The 20,602-nt window shown below is 46.3% G+C and overlaps 1 protein-coding gene across 9 annotated transcripts in view; it reads right to left on the reverse strand.

Annotated features, from left to right (window-relative positions):
* Positions 1-20,602, reverse strand: part of TMPO (thymopoietin) — a 110,225-nt gene that overhangs the window by 85,359 nt on the left and 4,264 nt on the right. For all 9 annotated transcript variants that reach the window (XM_033951881.1, XM_033951879.1, XM_033951880.1 and 6 more), the window contains exon 2: positions 1,406-1,532. In XM_033951881.1, the coding sequence (XP_033807772.1) occupies positions 1,406-1,532 (127 nt within the window). The remainder of the gene's footprint in view (positions 1-1,405; positions 1,533-20,602) is intronic.

Raw genomic sequence — 20,602 nt, forward strand, 5'->3', positions numbered from 1 at the left:
CGCCTCTGGGAGCCTAGGGAGACCCGCAAGACCTCCTAAGCTCGCCTAAGGTTCTTAGGCGAACCTAGGCAGCCCTACGCATCTCCCTAGTAGAGGAAGAAACGCTTACAATGTATGTAGACGCCGATATACTCATCGCAGCAACAGATCTCTCTGCCGTGATAAGTATAGCGGCCGCCTGTCCCCCCACCCTGATCGCTGGCAGAAGGGTGCCCAATCCCTCCTGCCGGAATGCCGCCCACCCGACACCCCCGATCATTGGCAGGAGGGTGCCCAACCCCTCCTGCCGGAGTACGCCTCCCCTGGACCCCCCCGTGCTAACGCCCCCCCCACCATGCTAACACTCCCTGATGACCCCTCCTAACCTCCCCCCCCAAAAAAACTAACTTCTTAATTGTTGGCCGGCTGGACAGGTCTTGGTGCCGTCCAGCCGGCTAATCGAAATGAGGCGGGCCCGCCTCTTCCTGGCCCATCCTGCCCTTAGGCTTAGTGGGGATGGGCCGGGAAGGGGCGGGCCCGCCTCATTTCGACCAGGCGGGCCTGCCGGCTGGACAGCACCAAGACCCATCCAGCCGGCCAACAATTAAGAAGGTTAGGTTTTTTGGGGGGAGGGGAGGTTAGGGGGGGTCATCGGGGCGTGTTAGCGCGGTGGGGGGGGGGGGCGTCCTCCGGCAGGAGGGATTGGGCACCCTTCTGCCGGCAATCGGGGGTGTTGGGTGGGTGGCGTTCCGGCAGTAGGGGTTGGCCACCCTTTTGCCGGCGATCAAAGGTGTCGGGTGGGCGGCGTCTACTCTAACCAGATTCTGTAACTGGCATCTGTAACATGGAAGCCGATTACAGAATTGGGGTTAGTGTAAGCCCGATTCTGGATAGGTTGCCCCTCCCGGGCATCTCCCACTATCTCTGTACTTAGCTCCCATGTTTCCTCAGTTGCATTGGTAATTCTGTAGCAGGAACTGAGTTTTGCTGCCATTGCCACATATCACTAAAAACAAGGATCCTGCTATGCATATGTTTATTGCCACATATACCAATGAGACAAATAAGAATATTTTATTTATAATTGGAATTCAAAAGTTCTCAGGTTTAACGGGTAGCACTATTGGTATCTTGGAAAACAGAAGAATATCCCTACTATTAATTTCTTTTAGCTAAATCTATTTGTATTTCTCCCCTCGAACCCCAACTTATGTATTATGTATGGATTATTTTTGTACATTGTACTGTTATTTTACTATGTTTTAGATTATAAGCTGCCATGAAAGTTCTCCTTAGGGTGGGATAGAAAATTTTAAATAAACTTTAAATATTTAGACCTTAGACACAAGCTTTAAATAAATATAAAGTTGATATGTGTACCAAGTCAACATATAAATGAACCAATATCAAAGTTTTAAAGACATACCTAAAATAGGACCAGAGATCACACCATATTTAAGAAGTTCTTCTTTGAGATCCTCATTACTAAGTTTGGCTATATCTGGATCAGTATTCTCCTCCGGTCTGGGTTTATCAGTTTTCTTTGTAGCTTTCTGTGAAGAAATTAAATTTATGAGATACCTTGAGTCCCGTATGACAAGCCACAAATATATCTTGCTTCTTAAGAGAATTTTGAAATTAAATAACTATGTGGGCATAAGAGAGAAGATATGGTTTATTTATAATCTGCCTTTTTCAAAGCGAAGTACAACACACACAGAATAGTACTTCACAGACATTTCAGACATCTTACAAAAAAAACAATATACAACATATTCAGCATAAAATCAAAATAAAATACCAGCCTGACAATAATAGCAATACAATCACTCCTCTCCCTTCCAGCATCTGCTCTCCTCCCCACTTCCGTTCAGTGTCAGCTCCCCCTCTCTCTCCTCTCACTTCCATTCAGTGTCTTAATACCTCCTCTCTCTCCTCCCCCTTCCATTCAGTGTCTAATACCCCCTCTCTCTCCTCCCCCTTCCATTCAGTGTCTAATACCCCTTCTCTCTCCTCCCACTTCCATTCAGTTTGGTTAGTTCCTGTGCATATATCATCTGTGATACGTCACTTGATTGGCATAGTTGACTGGCACTTTAAATCTATAAGCTTCTCTTGAGTCATGGTCGTAGTATCTTAAACTTTCTTTTTGTTAAAGCGGTGTTTCCGTGCCAGTGATTTAATTTCCTTTTCTCCTGAAGCAGCACTTTTTTGGCAAAACAAGGCTCTTTTTGAGGAAAGGAAAAAGTGAGCTGCCCTGTAGCCTGAAGTTGGATTACAATTACGAGATTGAGGCTTTGTGGTTCAAGTACCTTTGTGGATCCCAGCATTCAGATGTGATTTCACCTTCTTGAGCTAAGTATGAGGAGATTCTTTTGTGAATGTTTTTTGTACTACGTCCAGTTTTTTCAGTGTTTGCCACTGGAAGCAACTGAACTTTGTATGCTCTACTGGTGAGTGCGGTTGAAATGCAGATTTTTCTCAATTGGATATTCTCCTGAGTTTTTACTGCATTCCTCCAGTTTAATGGAGGAGCCTGTGATTTACAATTCTTTGAACCATTTCTGTCTTTGTGATTTAGCAGTGACTGTAGCCTTGTTTTCAGTTCAGAGGCTCATTTATTTAACATTATATTTGTTCAGCTTTTTTGTGGCTACATTGTCAAAGCTTTGATTTGCCAAGTGTTTGTGAACTTCAAAGATTGTGCATCAGACATGTCCACTTGCTCTGAACCACAGCTGTTGTGAGTAGGGATTCTCTTCTTATTTTCTTAGCCTTTTGGGAATGAGGTTTAGTATGCAATATATTTTCCATGTGCTTTGCTTGAGTAATGCATTATTCAACATCTTTTTCTATTATTATCAAAGAGGAGTCCTCTTTATCCCCCAAAATAGGTTTAGTATGCAATATATTTTCCATGTGCTTTGCTTGAGTAATGCATTATTCAACATCTTTTTCTATTATTATCAAAGAGGAGTCCTCTTTATGTCCCAAAATAGGTTTAGTATGCAATATATTTTCCTGTGCTTTGCTTAAGTAATACATTATTAAACATCTTTTGACCTTAATATCAAACTGGAGTCCTCTATACCCCCCCAAAATAGAAGCCCCGTTCACCTATATGCGGACTCCTCAAGCACGCCTAAGTGACACCTAAGTCGTGTCCATGTAACTCAAACCTATCTAGCACCCAACTCGCGCTCAAAAGTAGACCTTCTTTTGAAAGGAGTCTGCTTGCCACCAAAAAATAGAAGATTTAGTATGCAATATAATATCTATCTATCTATCTATCTATCTATCTATCTATCTATCTATATATATATATATATATATATATATATACAGTACACATACACACACTCTAATTTAAACCAGGACTTTTGGGCCAAAAAATTGGCCTAAAAATGGGGGTCCCGGTTTATATTTGAGCCAGCGCCCACCCAATCCCCTCCAAGACTTATTGCAGGCCTCCGCTGGGCCGCCAGGCTCTGCACCCTGTCCTCCCTCCCTGCCCTGTCCACTGTACCTCCTCTGCCACTGGAATCCCTGGTGGTTCAGAGGTGTAGCAGGAAGGAGCGAGCTTTTCGCGTTCCTGCCCTGCTATTAACCCAGTCGGTCGCTGCCGTGAGTTCCGGCTTCAGCTGCTGAGCGGTACTGAGCTGAGTGCGCTTTGGTGCTGTTGCTCGGCACTGAGCGGCTTCCTGAATGGCTCCTGCTTTCAGAAAGCCACTTGGTCGAGCGACAGTGCCAAAGCGCGTTCCTGCTCAACGGCTGAAGCCGTGGCAGCGAACAACAAACTGTAGGGAGCATGAGGTAACACCTCCCAGCCATATTTGCATTGTTTTTCAGTGACAAGTGGAGAGCTCCATCTTCCCCACAACCAAAAACATTTTGACAAACAAATGATGATTTTTGCTTATGATCATGAAGGCATCATCATCACAAAGTTCCATGTGGAAGAAGTGTCACAGCAGTGTATTGTGATTTTTTGCAAAAAATGCACAGAAAAATGCACAAAACTCAATCTCAGTTGTTCTTGTATGGGCCACTCATTCTTCACAACGCTCACCCGCACATAGGGAATGTCGTCATTGAAAAACTACACGAATATGGCTGGGAGATGTTACCTCATACTCCCTACAGTCCAGACATGAGTCCACCAGACTTTGACCTTTTTCCAAAGTTAAAACAACCTATGCGTGGACATCGTTTTGCATCTCTATTAGAGCTTTCTTCTGCCGGTACCCGAGCCATTCAGCAACTGAACAAAAACGGTGTCTTGGATGGAATAATGAAGCTTCCTGGACGTTAGGACTTGGTCATTGCAAAGCAGGGAGACTATATTGAAGGATTGTAAAGAAATACTTGAAAAAAATAAAACATGTAAATTAAAAATAGTGTGCATTATTTATGAAATGACCCTCATATATTCAGATTGACATATTTGAATATATAAGGTATACCTTATATATTCAAATATGTCGATCTGAATATATGAGGATCATTTCATAAATAATGCACACTATTTTTAATTTACATGTTTTATTTTTTTCAAGTATTTCTTTACAATCCTTCAATATAGTCTCCCTGCTTTGCAATGACCAAGTCCTAACGTCCAGGAAGCTTCATTATTCCATCCAAGACACCGTTTCTCTAGGATAAATATCAAACATGTACCTTCAACACTTGTCCAGTTTCTCTTTTGGCCTCTATGTTCCTCAATCAAAGCACATGGAAAAAAAATAGATATAGATGTAAATTAAAAATAGATATAGATGTAAATTAAAAATAGTGTGCATTATTTATGAAATGACCCTCATATATTCAGATCGACATATTTGAATATATAAGGTATACCATAGGGTACCACAGAAATCTATGGTACTTTGTGTGTCTAAGGGCTCCTTTTATGAAGGTGCACTAAGCGTTTTAGCATGCGCACGCACTGGATTAGCGCGCGCTATTCCACGCATTAAGGCCATAGCGCAACTTTGTAAAAGAAGCCCTAAGTGCTTTGAAAATGAGCCACTATGTCAAATCTGATCATGTTATGATCACTACTATCAAATAGCCCTAGCACCATTACCACCTGCACCAACCATGTGCACCACTAAGGACTAGATCTAGAATTGCCTCGCCTCTTGTTGGTTCCTGAACCAGCTACTCCATCAAGGAATTTTATCTTTCTAGCATGTCCTAATATTACATTTACCCAATCATCCATTATTTTTGTACCCAGTTTGTTAGCCTCCCTAATTTCTGATAACAGGTAAGTACACTCTTACAAATAGAATTTCCATCCATAGGGATTTCAAGGTGTGTCTTGGGTACTGTAGAATTTTTAGTCTATTATGAACAGCTCTACCCTTACCTGAATTTTGTGCTTTTCCATTATGTTACACCATACTCTTGGAGCTATCCTCTATAGCAGCAATGGCGAACCTATGGCACGCGTGCCAACTGTGGCACGCGAAGGCCTTGCAGCTGGCATGCGCAGGGCCGCCATCAGGGCAGTACTACCAGGGGGTGCACAGGAGAGAGAGCTGAACGGGGACGATGGGGGACCCGCGGGGTTAAATATAACTCGAGCCGCGAGGCTCGTCTTCTCCTCCGACTGCCCTGCAGCTCACACAGCCAATCGGAAATCTTCCCCGACGTCAGCGCTGACGTCGGAGGGAGGGCTTAAGCAAAGCCCGCCTTCCGACGTCAGCGCTGATGTCGGGGAAGACTTCTGGTCGGCTATGTGTGCGCGGCGGGACAGGCAGGAAATAGAAGACAAGCCTACGCGGCTCGAGCTACATTTTGCTGAGAAAGTTGCTAAGATGGGCTGGGAGACAAACGGGGAACACAAAAGGGGGAGGGAGTGCGTTTTGGACACAAGGCATGAACTTGGGAGAAAGGAAGGGAGGGAAAGAGATGCTGAGGTGGGGGATGGAATGGGTTTTTGGACACAGAAAGCATGAACTTGGGAGAGAGGAAAGGAGGGAAAGAAATGCTGAGGTGGGTGAGGGAATGGGATTTTGGACACAAGGCATGAACTTGAGAGAGGAAGGGAGGGAAATAGATGCTGAGGTGGGGGAGGGAATGTGTTTTTGGACACAAGGCATGGACTTGGGAGAGAGGAAGGGAGGGAAATAGATGCTGAGGTGGGGGAGGGAATGTGTTTTTGGACACAGAAGGCATGGACTTGGGAGAGAGGAAGGGAGGGAAAGAGATGCTGAGGTGGGGGAGGGAATGTGTTTTTGGACACAGAAGGCAAGGACTTGGGAGAGAGGAAGGGAGGGAAAGAGATGGTTGTGTACACGGGGAATAGAAGAAAGGATAATTTTTGGTCATAGGGAGGGAATGAGGTACAGACAGTGGCATAACAAGGTGGGGGTGGGGGGCGGTCTGCCCCGGTTTTACGCCCCAAGGGGGTGCACAGCTGGTCACCCTCCATTGTTCTCCCTAGGCTGGCAAACTGCGTCTCTTTAGCCACTTGAGTGCCACCGCCGCCATTGGGAACAGGCCGGTGCCAAGTTCTCCCTGCTTTTCCCTGCGGGGCCGACCAACTCTCGCCACCCGCGTCAATTCTGATGTCGGAGAGGACGTTCTGGGCCAGCCAATCACTGCCTGGCTGGCCCAGAACGTCCTCTCCGATGTTAGAATTGACGTCGAGTGGAGAGCGTTGGTCAGCCTCGTGGGGAAGAGAAGCAGGGCGAACTCGGCGCCGGCCTGTTCCCGATAGCGGCAGTGGCAGCCTATTCCCCAGTGGCGGTGGCAGCATTTTCCCAATGGTGGTGGCATAGGGGAGGGCAAGGAGAAAGAAAGAAAGGGGGGGGACAGGGAGCCAAAAAAAAAAAAGAAAGAGGGCTGGGTGAAACAAAGAAAAATGGGGCACGGAGAGAGAGAGAAAGACAGACATACAGAATGAAAGGGGGTATGGAGAGAGAGAAAAAGAAAGAAGGGGGCAGGGTGAAACAAAGAAAAAGTTTGGGGAGGGAATGAGGTCTGGAGGAGAGAAAGCATACAGGAGGCTGAAAAAAGGGAAGAAATATTGGATGCACAGTCAGAAGAATAAAGTGCAACCAGAGACTGATGAAATTACCAAAGGTAGGAAAATGATTTTATTTTCAATTTAGTGATCAAAATGTGTCCGTTTTGAGAATTTATATATGCTGTCTATATTTTGCACTATGGCCCCCTTTTACTAAACCGCTATAGCGTTTTTTAGCGCAGGGAGCCTATGAGCTTCAAGAGCAGCGTGGGGCATTCAGCGCAGGTCCCTGCGCTAAAAACCGCTATCGCGGTTTAGTAAAAAGGGAGGGGGAATATTTGTCTATTTTTGTATAGTTGTTACTGAGGTGACATTGCATAAAGTCATCTGAGGTAAGCAAAGAGGATGTCCTCAGACAGATAGACAGACTAAAGAGCGACAAATCACCAGGCCCGGATGGCATCCACCCAAGGGTACTAAAAGAACTGAGAAACGAAATAGCAGAGACACTTCGCCAAATATGTAACCTCTCCCTAAAAACTGGGGAGATCCCAGAGGACTGGAAAATAGCAAATGTCACGCCCATCTTTAAGAAGGGATCAAGGGGTGACCCGGGAAACTACAGGCCTGTGAGCTTGACCTCTGTTCCTGGAAAGATGATGGAAGCAATGGTAAAGGACACAATCTGCGAACACATAGAAAACAATGGACAACTGAAGGCGAGCCAGCATGGCTTCTGTAAAGGAAGGTCATGCCTCACGAACTTGCTGTACTTCTTTGAGGGAATAAACAGTCAGATGGATAAGGGTGAATCCATAGACATCATTTACCTTGACTTCCAAAAAGCCTTCGACAAGGTACCTCACGAACGGCTACTTAAAAAACTGTGGAACCTCGGGGTGCAAGGGGATATCTACCGATGGATCAAACACTGGCTAGCGGGCAGGAAACAGAGGGTTGGAGTCAAGGGCCAATACTCAGATTGGCAATGGGTCACGAGCGGAGTTCCGCAGGGGTCGGTGCTGGGACCTCTACTATTCAATATATTTATTAACGATCTGGAGACAGGGACAAAATGTGAGGTTATCAAATTTGCTGATGACACCAAACTCTGCAGCAGGGTTAGAAACACGGAAGACTGTGAAGACCTACAAAGGGACCTAACGAGACTGGAAGACTGGGCAAAAAAGTGGCAAATGAGTTTTAACGTAGAGAAATGCAAGGTCATGCATGTAGGGAAAAAGAACCCGATGTTCAACTACAAAATGGGGGGAACACTGCTAGGGGTGAGTAACCTGGAAAGGGACCTGGGGGTGATGGTCGACTCATCACTGAAACCATCGGCGCAATGTGCGACAGCCTCAAAGAAAACAAACAGAATGCTGGGCATCATCAAAAAGGGTATCACAACCCGGACGAAGGAAGTCATCATGCCACTGTATCGCGCAATGGTGCGCCCGCACCTGGAGTACTGTGTTCAATACTGGTCGCCGTACCTCAAGAAGGACATGGCGGTACTCGAGGGAGTGCAGAGGAGGGCGACTAAGCTGATAAAAGGTATGGAAAATTTTCCATACGCTGACAGGTTAAAAATGCTGGGGCTGTTCTCCCTGGAGAAGAGGAGACTTAGAGGGGACATGATAGAAACCTTCAAAATCCTTAAGGGCATAGAGAGAGTGAATAAGGACAGATTCTTCAAACTGTGGGGAGCCACAAGCACTAGGGGTCACTCGGAGAAATTGAAAGGGGACAGGTTTAGAACAAATGCTAGAAAATTATTTTTTACGCAGAGGGTGGTGGACACATGGAACGCGCTTCCGGAGGAAGTGATAGGCCAGAACTCTGTACAGGGGTTCAAGAAGGGTTTGGATAGGTTCCTGGAGGATAAAGGGATAGAGGGGTACAGATAGAACTTGAGGTAGGTTATAGAAGTGGTCAGAAACCACTTCACAGGTCGCAGACCTGATGGGCCGCCGCGGGAGCGGACCACTGGGCGAGATGGACCTCGGTCTGACCCAGTGGAGGCAACTTCTTATGTTCTTATCTGCCTTGACCTCTTTGAAAACCTGCGGAATATAAATGATAATTAACATTTTCTCTGCGTACAGCGTGCTTTGTGTTTTTAAAATTTTATTGTTGGTAGATCATTTTGACTTGGCCACAAAGGTAAGGGGGAGGGAGGGGAGCTGCTGAAAGAGTCTACCTTGACGTGGTTGCAGGCTTACAAATCTTTTGGTCAAAGAGTGCGGCGACAGAGAAAAGTATGTGTGTATTCGGCCCATGAATGAAATCATTAAAACATTATAAATTGCCAATAAATTGAAATGAAAACCAAAGGATTGTGAATCAAATTGATTCTCTGACAATACAAAGATTCCAACCTTTAAAAATGATGCTACATAGTTCAGGCAACTTTATAAAGAGTTTTTAGATACTAAAATCTTGTTATTAAGGTTTAATTGACGTGCTGGCACTTTGAGGAAATTCTTTGATTTTGTGTGGCAGTTTGGGCACTCGGGCTCAAAAAGGTTAGCCATCACTGCTCTATAGGATGCTATTATTCACCCTGATTTGTCTGCTCAGACTTATTTCAATTAATTCTTTTAAATTAAATATAATTCCAATCACTTATGCGCTGTATATTTGTCTGATTAAATAGTGATAGTCAAATTATTTCTCGGGCATTTCAGGACTTGCTGAAATATGGGTTGCAGTTGGTGCCTACAGGGAAGTTTTTTCACCATTGATTATAATAACCAAAACTGAAAAGAAACTACATTAAAAACTAAACTGCTTTCGTACTTCTAGTGAAAATGCAATATAAAGAGCCTCGAATAAAAATAAAGTAAAGTGCTGCATATGTCAAGCAGAACTATGGAAGCTATAGGTGAAAATAGTATGAAATATTTGTTAGTGTAGTTTGAGGCAGCTTTTCATTACTGATAAAATTTTTAAAATATGATGTACTGGCAAAACAGTGAGCCTTATGAACAGTACACCATCAAATAAATTATAGAGTCCATGTTTGTCAATGAAATCAAGTAAACATACTACACATGTCAAGTATTGCCAATAGAAACCACCACTGCAAGTCAACTAGCACATTACAATTAGAGTGAGTTCAAACCCTTGAATTTGAAACATTTTTTTAAAATGCAGACTGCTGCTAGTTAGATTAGCCCAGATAATGTCAAGCCATGTGAGGGCCGCAGTGCTGCATATCTGGGGCTAATTTTCCCCGATGCTGACCACCGTAGTATTTTGTGTAGTACCACAAGAGATTGTTCCAGCTATTTTCTCATAGAAGCTGCAAGGGGCAAACAAGTGGTTAGCACTTCTTCCCCAATGACACCCATGGACATCAGATGGGCCTGGGGAAAGGTGAGGCTTTGTCAGGGGACTGGGGGAGGGCATTTTTAGACAATGAAAAAAGATAGGCGGGTACCGGCCAATATTCTGTGCCAGCACCTGCAAAACTCAAGACACCTCAGTATTGTGTCATATGTTCCATCTAGGTTACTGTGTTCTGCATAAGAACATAAGAATAGTCTATCACATCCAGTAGCCCATTCTCACGGTGGCCAATCCAGGTCATTAGTAGCTGGTCAAAACCCAAGGAGTAGAAATATTACATGCTATCGATCCAGGGCAAGCAGTGGCTTCCCCTATGGCTTTTTCTCAATAACTATGGATTTTTCCTCCAAGAAATTGTAAAAACCCTTCTTAAAACCAGCTATGCTATGTGCTCTTACCATAACCTCTGGCAACACATTCCAGAAAAAAAAATGTCTTACCTGCTTATTCCGTCCTTTAAAATTTTATAGCATGAAACTAAGAATTGTTTTCTCCTGTGATGGGTGATGAAGTGGAATAAGCTTCCAGTATATTTGTGGCAGCAGAAAGACCTGAGCCATTTTAAGAAACTGCTAAAGTGACATCTTTTTTTGTCAGATGAAATATGCCTTTTAATGACATAGACTTTGTTGGATTTGATTAGTTGTCAGCTTCTCTTCCTTTTGGAAATATTTAATGCAATTAAGTTTTTTTTATTGCTGTATGTTATACTGACAGTATTATAGTATGAATGTATAAATGTTCTATGTTTTGTATTGTTTTAAATTATGCATGTCATGCTATGATCCATCTTGTACAAAAGGCGGAATATAAATAAACTATACCATCACCCTATTTTTTTTGCAGCAGCACTACCCATTTTAGTTCTCCTGAATGTGGGGGTTAAGTTTAACAGGTGATTTAAGCAGGCAGGAGCCTCTTCTGCCCTCTTCAATAGCTTTGGCCAGTATGACTTTATAGCTGTTACTTGCCTTAACAGGTGTTATCCAGGGACAGCAGGCAGATATTCTCTACATGTGGGTGATGTCATCTACGGAGCCCCGATCAGACACTCTTGCAAGCAAACTTGCTTGAAGATCTTCAAGCTTGCGAGTGTACCGCGCATGCGCGTGTGCCTTCCCGCCCTAGCCAGGGCGCGCGTCCCCTCAGCGTGGCCTCAGTTCTGATAGCTAGCAAAGAAGCCAACCCCAGGGAAGTGGGTGGGTTGCAAGAATATCTGCCTGCTATCCCAGGATAACACCTGTTACGGTAAGTAACTGTGCTTTATCCCAGGACAAGCAGGCAGCATATTCTCTACATATGGGTGACCTCCAAGCCAACCAAAAAGGGATGGAGGGAGAGTTGGTAATTTAGGAGAACAGATTATGCAAAACAGACTGGCCAAACTGGCCGTCTCGCCTGGAAAAGGTATCCAGACAGTAGTGAGAGGTGAAGGTATGAACCGAGAACCAAGTGGCGGCCTTGCAGATCTCAATAGGCGTGGACCTGAGGAAAACAATAGATGCTGCCATCGCTCTAACTTTATGCCCCGTGACCCGACCCTGCAGAGGGAGACCAGCCTGAGCATAGCAGAAAGAAATACAAGCAGCCAACCAGTTGGATAAGGTGCATTTGGACATGGGACACCCCAACCGATTCGGATCAAAAGATATGAAAAGTTGAGGAGCTGTCCGATGAGCCTGAGTGCGTTGCAGGTAGAAAGCCAATGCCCTCTTACAGTCAAGAGTTTGAAGCGCCACTTCTCCAGGATGAGAATGGGGCTCAGGAAAGAACACAGGAAGAACAATGGATTGGTTGAGGTGAAAATCCAAAACCACCTTAGGCAAGAATTTTGGATGGGTGCGGAGAACCACCTTATCATGATGAAAGACTGTGAAATGTGGATCCGTAACCAAAGCCTGCAGCTCACTGAACCTGCAGGCAGATGTGAGCGCAATAAGAAACACCACTTTCCAAGTGAGATACTTCAGATGAGCCCGATCAATAGGTTCAAAGGGAGGCTTCTTCAACTGAGCAAGGACAACATTCAGATCCCAAACCACCGGAGGAGGTTTGAGGAGGATGGACATTGAAAAGGCTCTTCATAAACCGGGAAACCACCGGATGAACAGAGAGCGGTTTCCCCTCAAGCGGCAGGTGAAAAGCAGCAATGGCACTGAGGTGTACTCGAATAGAAGTCGATTTGAGTCCAGACCGAGACAAGTGCAACAGATAGTCCGGCACGGATGACAAGGAGGCAGAACGCGGCTCCAGGTGCAGCACCTAACACCAAGAGGAAAATCTGGTCCACTTCTGAGAATAACACTGGCGAGTGGACCGCTTTCTGGAAGCCTCGTCAACATCCCGAACAGATTGAGAGAACTGGAACGAGGCAGTTAGGTGCTGAGATACCAAGCTGTCAAATGCAGGGACTGCAGGTTGGGATGAAGCAGAGATCCGTGACTCTGAGAAAGCAGAGAAGGAAAAACCGGAAGAAGAAGAGGCTCCCTGACACCGAGTTGAAGAAGCAGGGAGAACCAGGGTTGCCTGGGCCACCGAGGAGCTATTAGAATCATGGTGGCGTGAACGGACTTGAGTGACTAAGAGTCTTCAGAATCAGAGAAAACGGAGGGAATGCATAAACAGACCCGACCAGTCCAGGAGGAGCGCATCTGCCTTGAGTCGGTGAAGAGAATAGATCCTAGAACAGAACCGTGGCAGCCTGTGGTTTAGGGGGGGAAGAAAACAGATCTACCTGTGGGGTCCCCCACTGATCAAAAATCTGACGCAAAGTCAACGAACTGAGGGACCATTCGTGAGGTTGCAGAAGGCGACTGAGATTGTTGGCCAGGCAGTTCTGCTGGCCCTGAATGTAGACCGCCCTGAAAAAGATGTTGTGGCGGATCGCCCAATCCCAAATCCTCAGAGCTTCCCGGCAAAGAAACAGGGAATCCATGCCCCCCGTTTGTTGATATAATACATGGCCACCTGGTTGTCCGTCCGTACGAGGACCACGTGGTCGCGAAGCAGATGAAGGAAGGCCTTGAGAGCGTTGAAAATGGCTCGAAGCTCCAACAGATTGATGTGACAGCGTCACTCCTCGCTGGACCAAGGCCCTTGCGTCCGGTGGCCGTCAAGGTGAGCCCCCCAAGCGAAGGCGGATGAGCCCGTCGTCAGGACCTTCTGCGCCGGGGGTGCATGAAACAGAAAACCTCTGGAAAGATTGGAACAGCGTATCCACCAGCGGAGAGATTGTTTCAAGGAAGGAGTCACCGCAATCCGGCAAGAGATCGGATCGCGATCCTGACACCACTGCGAGGCCAGGGTCCACTGCGGAACGCGAAGGTTAAGTCTGGCAAAAGGCGTCACATGAACGGTGGAGGCCATGTGCCCCAGCAAGATCATCATGCGCCTGGCCAAGATTGTTGAAAGAAGAGACACTTGTTGGCAAAGGCGGGTCAGAGTCTCCTGATGAGGTCGAGGCAGGAACGAGCGGAGACAAAGCGTATCCAACACCGCCCCGATGAACTGGAGAGATTGGGACAGACATAACTGGGATTTTGGGAAGTTGATCTTGAAACCCAGACGTTGAAGGAACAAAATAGTCTGTTGGGTCGCTGAGATAACCTTTGCTCGAGATGACACTTTGATGAGCCAGTTGTCAAGGTATGGGAAAACCTGAAGACCCTGCGTCCGCAGGGCTGTGGCAACCACCACCACACACTTCGTGAATACCCTTGGGGAAGACGCAAGGCCAAAGGGGAGAACACGGTACTGCAGATGGAGATTCCCCACCCGAAATCTCAAGAACTAGCGAGAGGCCGGATGAATCGGGATGTGGGTGTAGGTCTCTTTCAGATCCAGTCCCCCTCGTCCATTAGGGGATACAAAGTCGGAAGAGAGAGCATGCAAAACTTTTCCTTGACCAGGCACTTGTTGAGAGCCCTCAGATTGAGAATGGGATGCAAGTCCCCGGTTTTCTTGGGGACCAGGAAAAACCGGGAGTAAAATCCTGCGTTCCGCTGGCACTCCGGGACCTCCTCGACTGCCCAGAGGCGGAGGAGAGCCTGGGCCTCCTGCAGCAGGAGGGGAAGCTGAGGCCCGTAGGAAGGAAACTCTCACACAGGCTGAACTGGAGGCATGTGTCAAAAGTAAAGAGAATACCCCTCTCGAATGATAGTGAGAACCCAGGAGTCGGTTGTCAGCAACTCTCACCGATGGTAAAAATAATGGAGCCGACCCCCGATGGGCAGAGGGGAAGGCTGATGGACAAAGAACATTGGCGTGCTCGGACCGGAACTGTCAAAAAGACGGCGCCGGTTTCGCCGCCACAGGCGTCTGAGGCTTGGAAGGATGCTGCTGCTGCTGAGGTCGCCGAGGAGGTGGACGAGAAAGAGGTGGGGTGGACTTCTGCGGATAGTGCCACGGAGGGAGCTTATACTGCTTAGCAGGTCGGGCTTTCGCCCTCAAACGTTCCAGGAAGGCAAAGGATCTCTCATGTTCCGAAAGGTATTTCGTAGCCGCCTCAATCAAGTCGTTAAAGAGCTAGGACCCCACACAGGGAAGATTCGCCAGGCAATCCCGCAAATTGGGGTCCATGTCCATGATTCGCAGCCATGCCAATCTTCGCATGGCCACCACAAAGGCCGTGACCCGAGACGACAGCTCAAAAGCGTCATACGCGGCCTGGAGCATATAGAGACGGAGTTGGGACAGCGTCTCCAGAAGGTGCCGGAATGCCGGCTGATGGCACTTCAGAAAGGAAAGACTGCAAAACCTTCAGGCAGTGCTTGAGATAAGAGGTGAAAGTAAAATAATAATTCAGGACACGGTTCACCATCATAGAGTTCTGGTAGAGCCGGCAACCAAACTTGTCCATCGTCTGACCCTCCCTGCCTGGAGGGACGACAGCGTAAACCCTGGAGGGGTTAGATTTTTTCAGTGAAGACGCCACAACCAGGGACTGGTGAAAGTTGTGACTTTTCAAACCCCTTACACAGAACCGTGCGGTATCTAGATTCCATCTTGGAAGGGATGGCCGGAATGGCGTAAGGAGTTTCTAGGTTCCGGTAGAAGGTCTGTTTCAGAACCAGATTGAGAGGCAGCCGCAAGGACTCCTTAGGAGGATGGGGGAGTTCCAACTCATCCAGATATTCCTGGGTGTACCGGGAGTCAGACTGGAGGTCCAGTTGAAGAGCCTTACCCATGTCCGAGACAAATCTCGCAAAGGAGGAGGTCCGAGAGGAAGAAAGGACCCCAGGAGGAGAGGAAGACCCAGAACGTCGAGCCGCCGAAAAGGGCGGGGACGCTTCCCTAGAATAAAGAGCAGGCATGTCCGAGTCTCAAGAAAAGGACAGAGAGGATGTCCTGCTTCGAAGTCCCGGTGAGGCAGAAGAGCGTCCATGGAGCACCCTACCAGGGGAAGAGCCTGGAGTGCGAGGAATGGGAGAAGAGACCAACTTCCCTGATGGCTTCAAGGGAGGGGTCCTCAACCTCAAGCCTCCCTGGCCCGGGGAGACCGACGGGGAGGGCTGCCTTCGAGAAGGAGAGGTGAGTCTCGACCGCACTGAAGTCCCAAAATGCCTCGAGGTTCGCAGGGCAGGAGACCTACTCTGGCAGGCGAGTCGCTCAGCCGCTTCAAGGGCGGGAGCACACGGGCCGGAGACCCAAGCCTCGAAGCAAAAGACCCACTGGAAGAGAGCCTGCGAGACCGTCCCCGGGGGACATCGAGCGGGTGCTCAGGCTGGCCTGCCGAGAGCGAGGTTGAGGCAGAGGTAAGCTGGCTCAGAACCGAGATCTGGTTTTCAGGATGGCCTTCAGCATGTCCTCGAACATCGGCACCAAGATAATTGGATCAGGTTGTACAGGTGCAGAAGGGCGCTCCAACGAGGGTGACCTCGAGGAAGAGTATTCCCATTGTGTGGAGGCACGCTTAGGAGGAGGTTTGGACGGGGCACGGTTCACCGCACACCCCTGAGACCCCAGGGAAGGCTTCTTCACTAGCGAACCTGAGGGAGGAAGAGGAGACTTATCCACTGCAGGCTTCGTCGGGACAGCCACCGAAATCTTGGCAGAAGAGGGTGACCTCGATGAAGACGAGGCCAAGACCCCCGCCAGGGCCGAGGTCGTGGTCGCCCCGGCCGCTGGATCCATGGCTCCAAACAACTCAAGGATCCGAGCCCGTCTCTAACGAAACGCCTGCAGTTGGAGGGTAGCATGAAGGCAGGATTATGTTTATGTTTATTCAGGTTTTTGATTGAACGCTTATTCGAAACTACAAAGCGTTTTACAAAATATAAAAATTAACATTTAAACAAAGATTTAACAAATAAAACTTACATTACCGTGATAACAAATCTATTATTAATTGAATAATAATAAAAAAAAACTACATGACCGACAACAAATACGTACTAGGTAAAAAGGACCGTAAAGCCCCTGGACACAAATAGGAAGGGGGGGAGAAATACAATCGGTATAGAAAATGTAAGAAACATTTAAGGTAAACACAAAAGGGAATTGGGAAAATAAATGTAAGAAACAAGATTAAGTTAATTACTAAAACACAGTTGATCAACTAAAAGCATCTTTAAAAAGAAAGCACTTTAAATTGCTTTTAAATTTTTGTAAGTTTTTTTTCATTTTTAAGTGTAAAGGAAGAGTATTCCAAATCATAGGGGCTGTCACAGAAAAGATTGAGGTATGACGAGTACCAATTATTTTTAAAGATGGGATGTTAAGATTATACCGTGGTGCCTCGCATAACGGACGCCTCGCACAGCGAACGCTGCGCACAACCAACTTCAGGTCTTGCTTCCCACAACGAACTTCGTTTCACACAACGAAGTCGCCCGAGCTGCATCCTTCCGCGCAGTGTGCGTGACGCTACCGGTTACCCTCCTCCTCCTCCATCAACCAAATGGGAAGTTACTTCATGAGGGGAGAGGAAGGAGGAAGGAAGCCGTTGGCAGCATACGCACTGTTAGAGCCCCGTGGCTTGTGTTAAAGTTGTTTACAGACTTCAACAGCAGCGGGAGAAAGCAGTCGCCGGCCCTGTTTCGCCGATCGAGGGGGGGCCCTGTTTCACCGATTGAGGGGGGGTGCCTGGTGTTGCCGATCACTGCGGGGAGGGGGCGGGCTTTGGCAGAGGTGGGAGAAAGCAGTAAATGAGTGGAAGTTGGCAGGCCTGGGGATGGAAGGGCAGTCGAAATACGGTATGTTGGAGCAGGGGATGAGAGGGAGGGAGAGAAGGGGAAATATTGGACAAGGGCAGAAGGGATGCTAAATCATAGGGTGACAGGCAGAGAGAACAACAGGAAAAAGAGTGGAAGCAATCTTGAACCCTGAGGGTGAGGGAAGAGAGAGGTGGTGAGATGATTGATCATGGGGAGAGGGACAAAAGGGAATAGAGATGGGATAGGAAGATAGTGGAAGTAAAAGGACAGGGAGATGTCAGGAGAGGAGATTATGGGCTACAAGAATAGAGGGAGGAGATATGCAGGAAATTGTGAAATTGTGGGACCGACCAAGGGACGGGGTGGCAAGGACATGAATGAAAGGAAGATAACTTCTAGCCCCTCACCGCTGCTGCTTTCCCGCTTGTGCCTGATGCTGACGGCACAAGTTCTTCCCACTTCCATCATCTGCCTTCTTCTCTCCCTCCCTCCATCCCAGGCAATTCACTGAGAGGGGCAGGATAACTGATGGCACTGCGCTTAACTGCCCTCTCTCACTGTAAAATTAGACTCTACTTAGTCTGTCTTTAAATTTAAAAAATGTGTGTTGTTTTAAAAAACAATTATGCTTTTAGATGTATCTAAATAAAAATAATAACAAAAAATTTATCTTTTTTTATGTCATCTTAGCATATTTTATGCTACAGAACGAATTATTTTTTTTTTAATTGTATTGTTATGGGAAAACGCGTTTCACATAACGAACTTTTCGCATAACAAACTTGCTCCTGGAACCAATTAAGTTCGTTGTGTGAGGCACCACTGTATTGTGAAATAGATCTTAAAGCTCTCGGAGGGTCATATGGGATCAAAAGTCTGTCTATAAATGCTGGTGTATTGGTCTGTAAAGTTTTAAATGTGAAAAGGGCGATTTTATAAGTTATCCTGTGTAGGACAGGCAACCAGTGGGCTTTTTGAAGCAATGGGATAACGTGGTCAAATTTCTTTGCGCCCGAGATTATCTTAATGGCTGTATTTTGGATCAACTGCAAACGTTTTAAGTCTTTATGATAAATCCCTTTTAATAAAGAGTTACAATAATTCAATTTTGATATTACGAGTGAATGGATCAGTACATGCAAGGAATTAGTGTCAAGTAGAGGGGCCAGCGATCTAATCATCCTTAATTTATAAAAACAAGTTTTAACCAATGCACTAATTTGTGGTCGAAATGTTAACTTATTGTCTATAAGGTCACCTAAGATTTTAGTAGTCGTGATTGGTAAAAGTGGGGTATTTTCTATGGTGACTGGAGAAATTAATTGTGCCCCCTCTTTCCCAGGGAAGAGGAGAGTATTAGTTTTTGAAATATTTAGAGAAAGCTTATTAGTATTCAACCAGTCATGAACTTTATTTAATTTTTGATTAATAGAAAGAATCTCATTTTGGCTAATGGGGTCGATGGGGTGCAATAATTGAAGATCGTCAGCGTAGGCGTAAGCGGTAAACCCAATTGATTGACAAAGGGTTAAGAGTGGAGCCAAGTAGATGTTAAATAGTAGAGGTGATAAAATGGACCCTTGTGGAATACTGAAATTAGAATGATAGGATTCAGTTCAATGGTCAGCCCCGAAGCACTCGATGCACCAACGGTGGGGATCAGTAATAGAAATCACCCGACCACACTGGCTGCACTTTTAAAATTCGGTAATAGGCTGGAGTCTCACCACAGCCATGCGAGGTTTGTCGGCTGCCCAGGGTCAACGACGAAGAAAGAAAAAGGTTTTTTTTTTAAAGTATGAATTTGAAATGCATAGCGACTCACCCGGAAACAAAAAAAATTGAAGCAAGCCGCGCTGCTAGAGGCACTCCGATCTCACAGAGCAGAGGAACAGGGCTTCTGGCGCCGTGGAAAACAAACAACTGAGGCCACGCTGAGGAGACACACGCCCTGGCTAGGGTGTGAAGGCGCATGCGCGGTACACTCGCAAACTTGAAGATCTTCAAGCAAGTTTGCTTGCAAGAGTGTCCGATCGGGGCTCCATAGATGACGTCACCCACATGTAGAGAATATGCTGCCTGCTTATCCTGGGATAATGTATCTGCTTCATGTATTAGTTGGCAATAGCTTAAAAATTTTCCTTGAGTATATCCTATCCCCAGCATCAGCACCTGGCCACACAGAATTAACAAGTGGCCTTTTTACTTAAACTGAGCATGCACTAATTCTGTTAGTGTGTGCTAAATTCTAAGAAGCCTATAGTTATAAAATGAGCTCCTTATTTCACATATACTAATCTTTATTAAAAGGGTCCCTTTGTGAGCAAAGTCTCTTTAAAAAAAAGCTATATCTGCTGGGGAGAAACAAGATGGCGTCTTGGTTGTCAGATGCAGTGACTGCAGCTCCTGCTCGATATTCGAATCTTCTTAGCTCTGTGGAGCTTACTATTTTGCCTAAAAGAAGAGGTAGAGCGGCGGTAGCACGACCGCCAGAGCCTAGCTTTCCGCGACAGGGAACGATCACTAGCTTCTTTTCGTCTTCGCCTCGGGGCATTCCTGCAGAGCAGAACGCGAGGGAAGTGTCAGCATTAGGGAGCAAAATCTTGCTCAGCCCCAAGGGATCAGCGCCTTCTTCTCAGCCGGATGAAAATGAAATGCTGGCTGCAATGCAGACAGCGGAAGCAACGCTGTCTACGGAGCTATCGGACTTGCTAGCTCCCCAGGACTCTACGGACGGATTATCTACACCGATAAGAAGCTACAGGAATTCCAGCAGTGCAAGGGGAATTACCAACTCTTCAACCCCTTGAGAGACCTGCTGAAATCACATTGGAATCAATTTGGACTGCACTGGACCTACTCCATAAGGTATGCCTGGAAATCTCACCACTTGTGCAAAATCAAAATGTGAAAATGCAAAAGTTTGAAGAGGATTTAAAAGCCCAAGGGGAGAAAATTAAATCCTTAGAACAATCTGTTCAAGGAGTTCAGTCTTCTTGTACTTCAATTATTCAGGACAAATTGGTGCTTTTGAGGAAAATATAGAGAATTATACCAAACAGCTGAATTTAAGAATTTTCCCAAACACTTACAAAGTCCCCAAAAGAACTGTTATATAAATTTTTGAAAGAAGTCTTTA

This window comes from Geotrypetes seraphini, chromosome 7, assembly GCF_902459505.1.
Source record: "Geotrypetes seraphini chromosome 7, aGeoSer1.1, whole genome shotgun sequence".
NCBI lineage: Eukaryota > Metazoa > Chordata > Amphibia > Gymnophiona > Dermophiidae > Geotrypetes > Geotrypetes seraphini.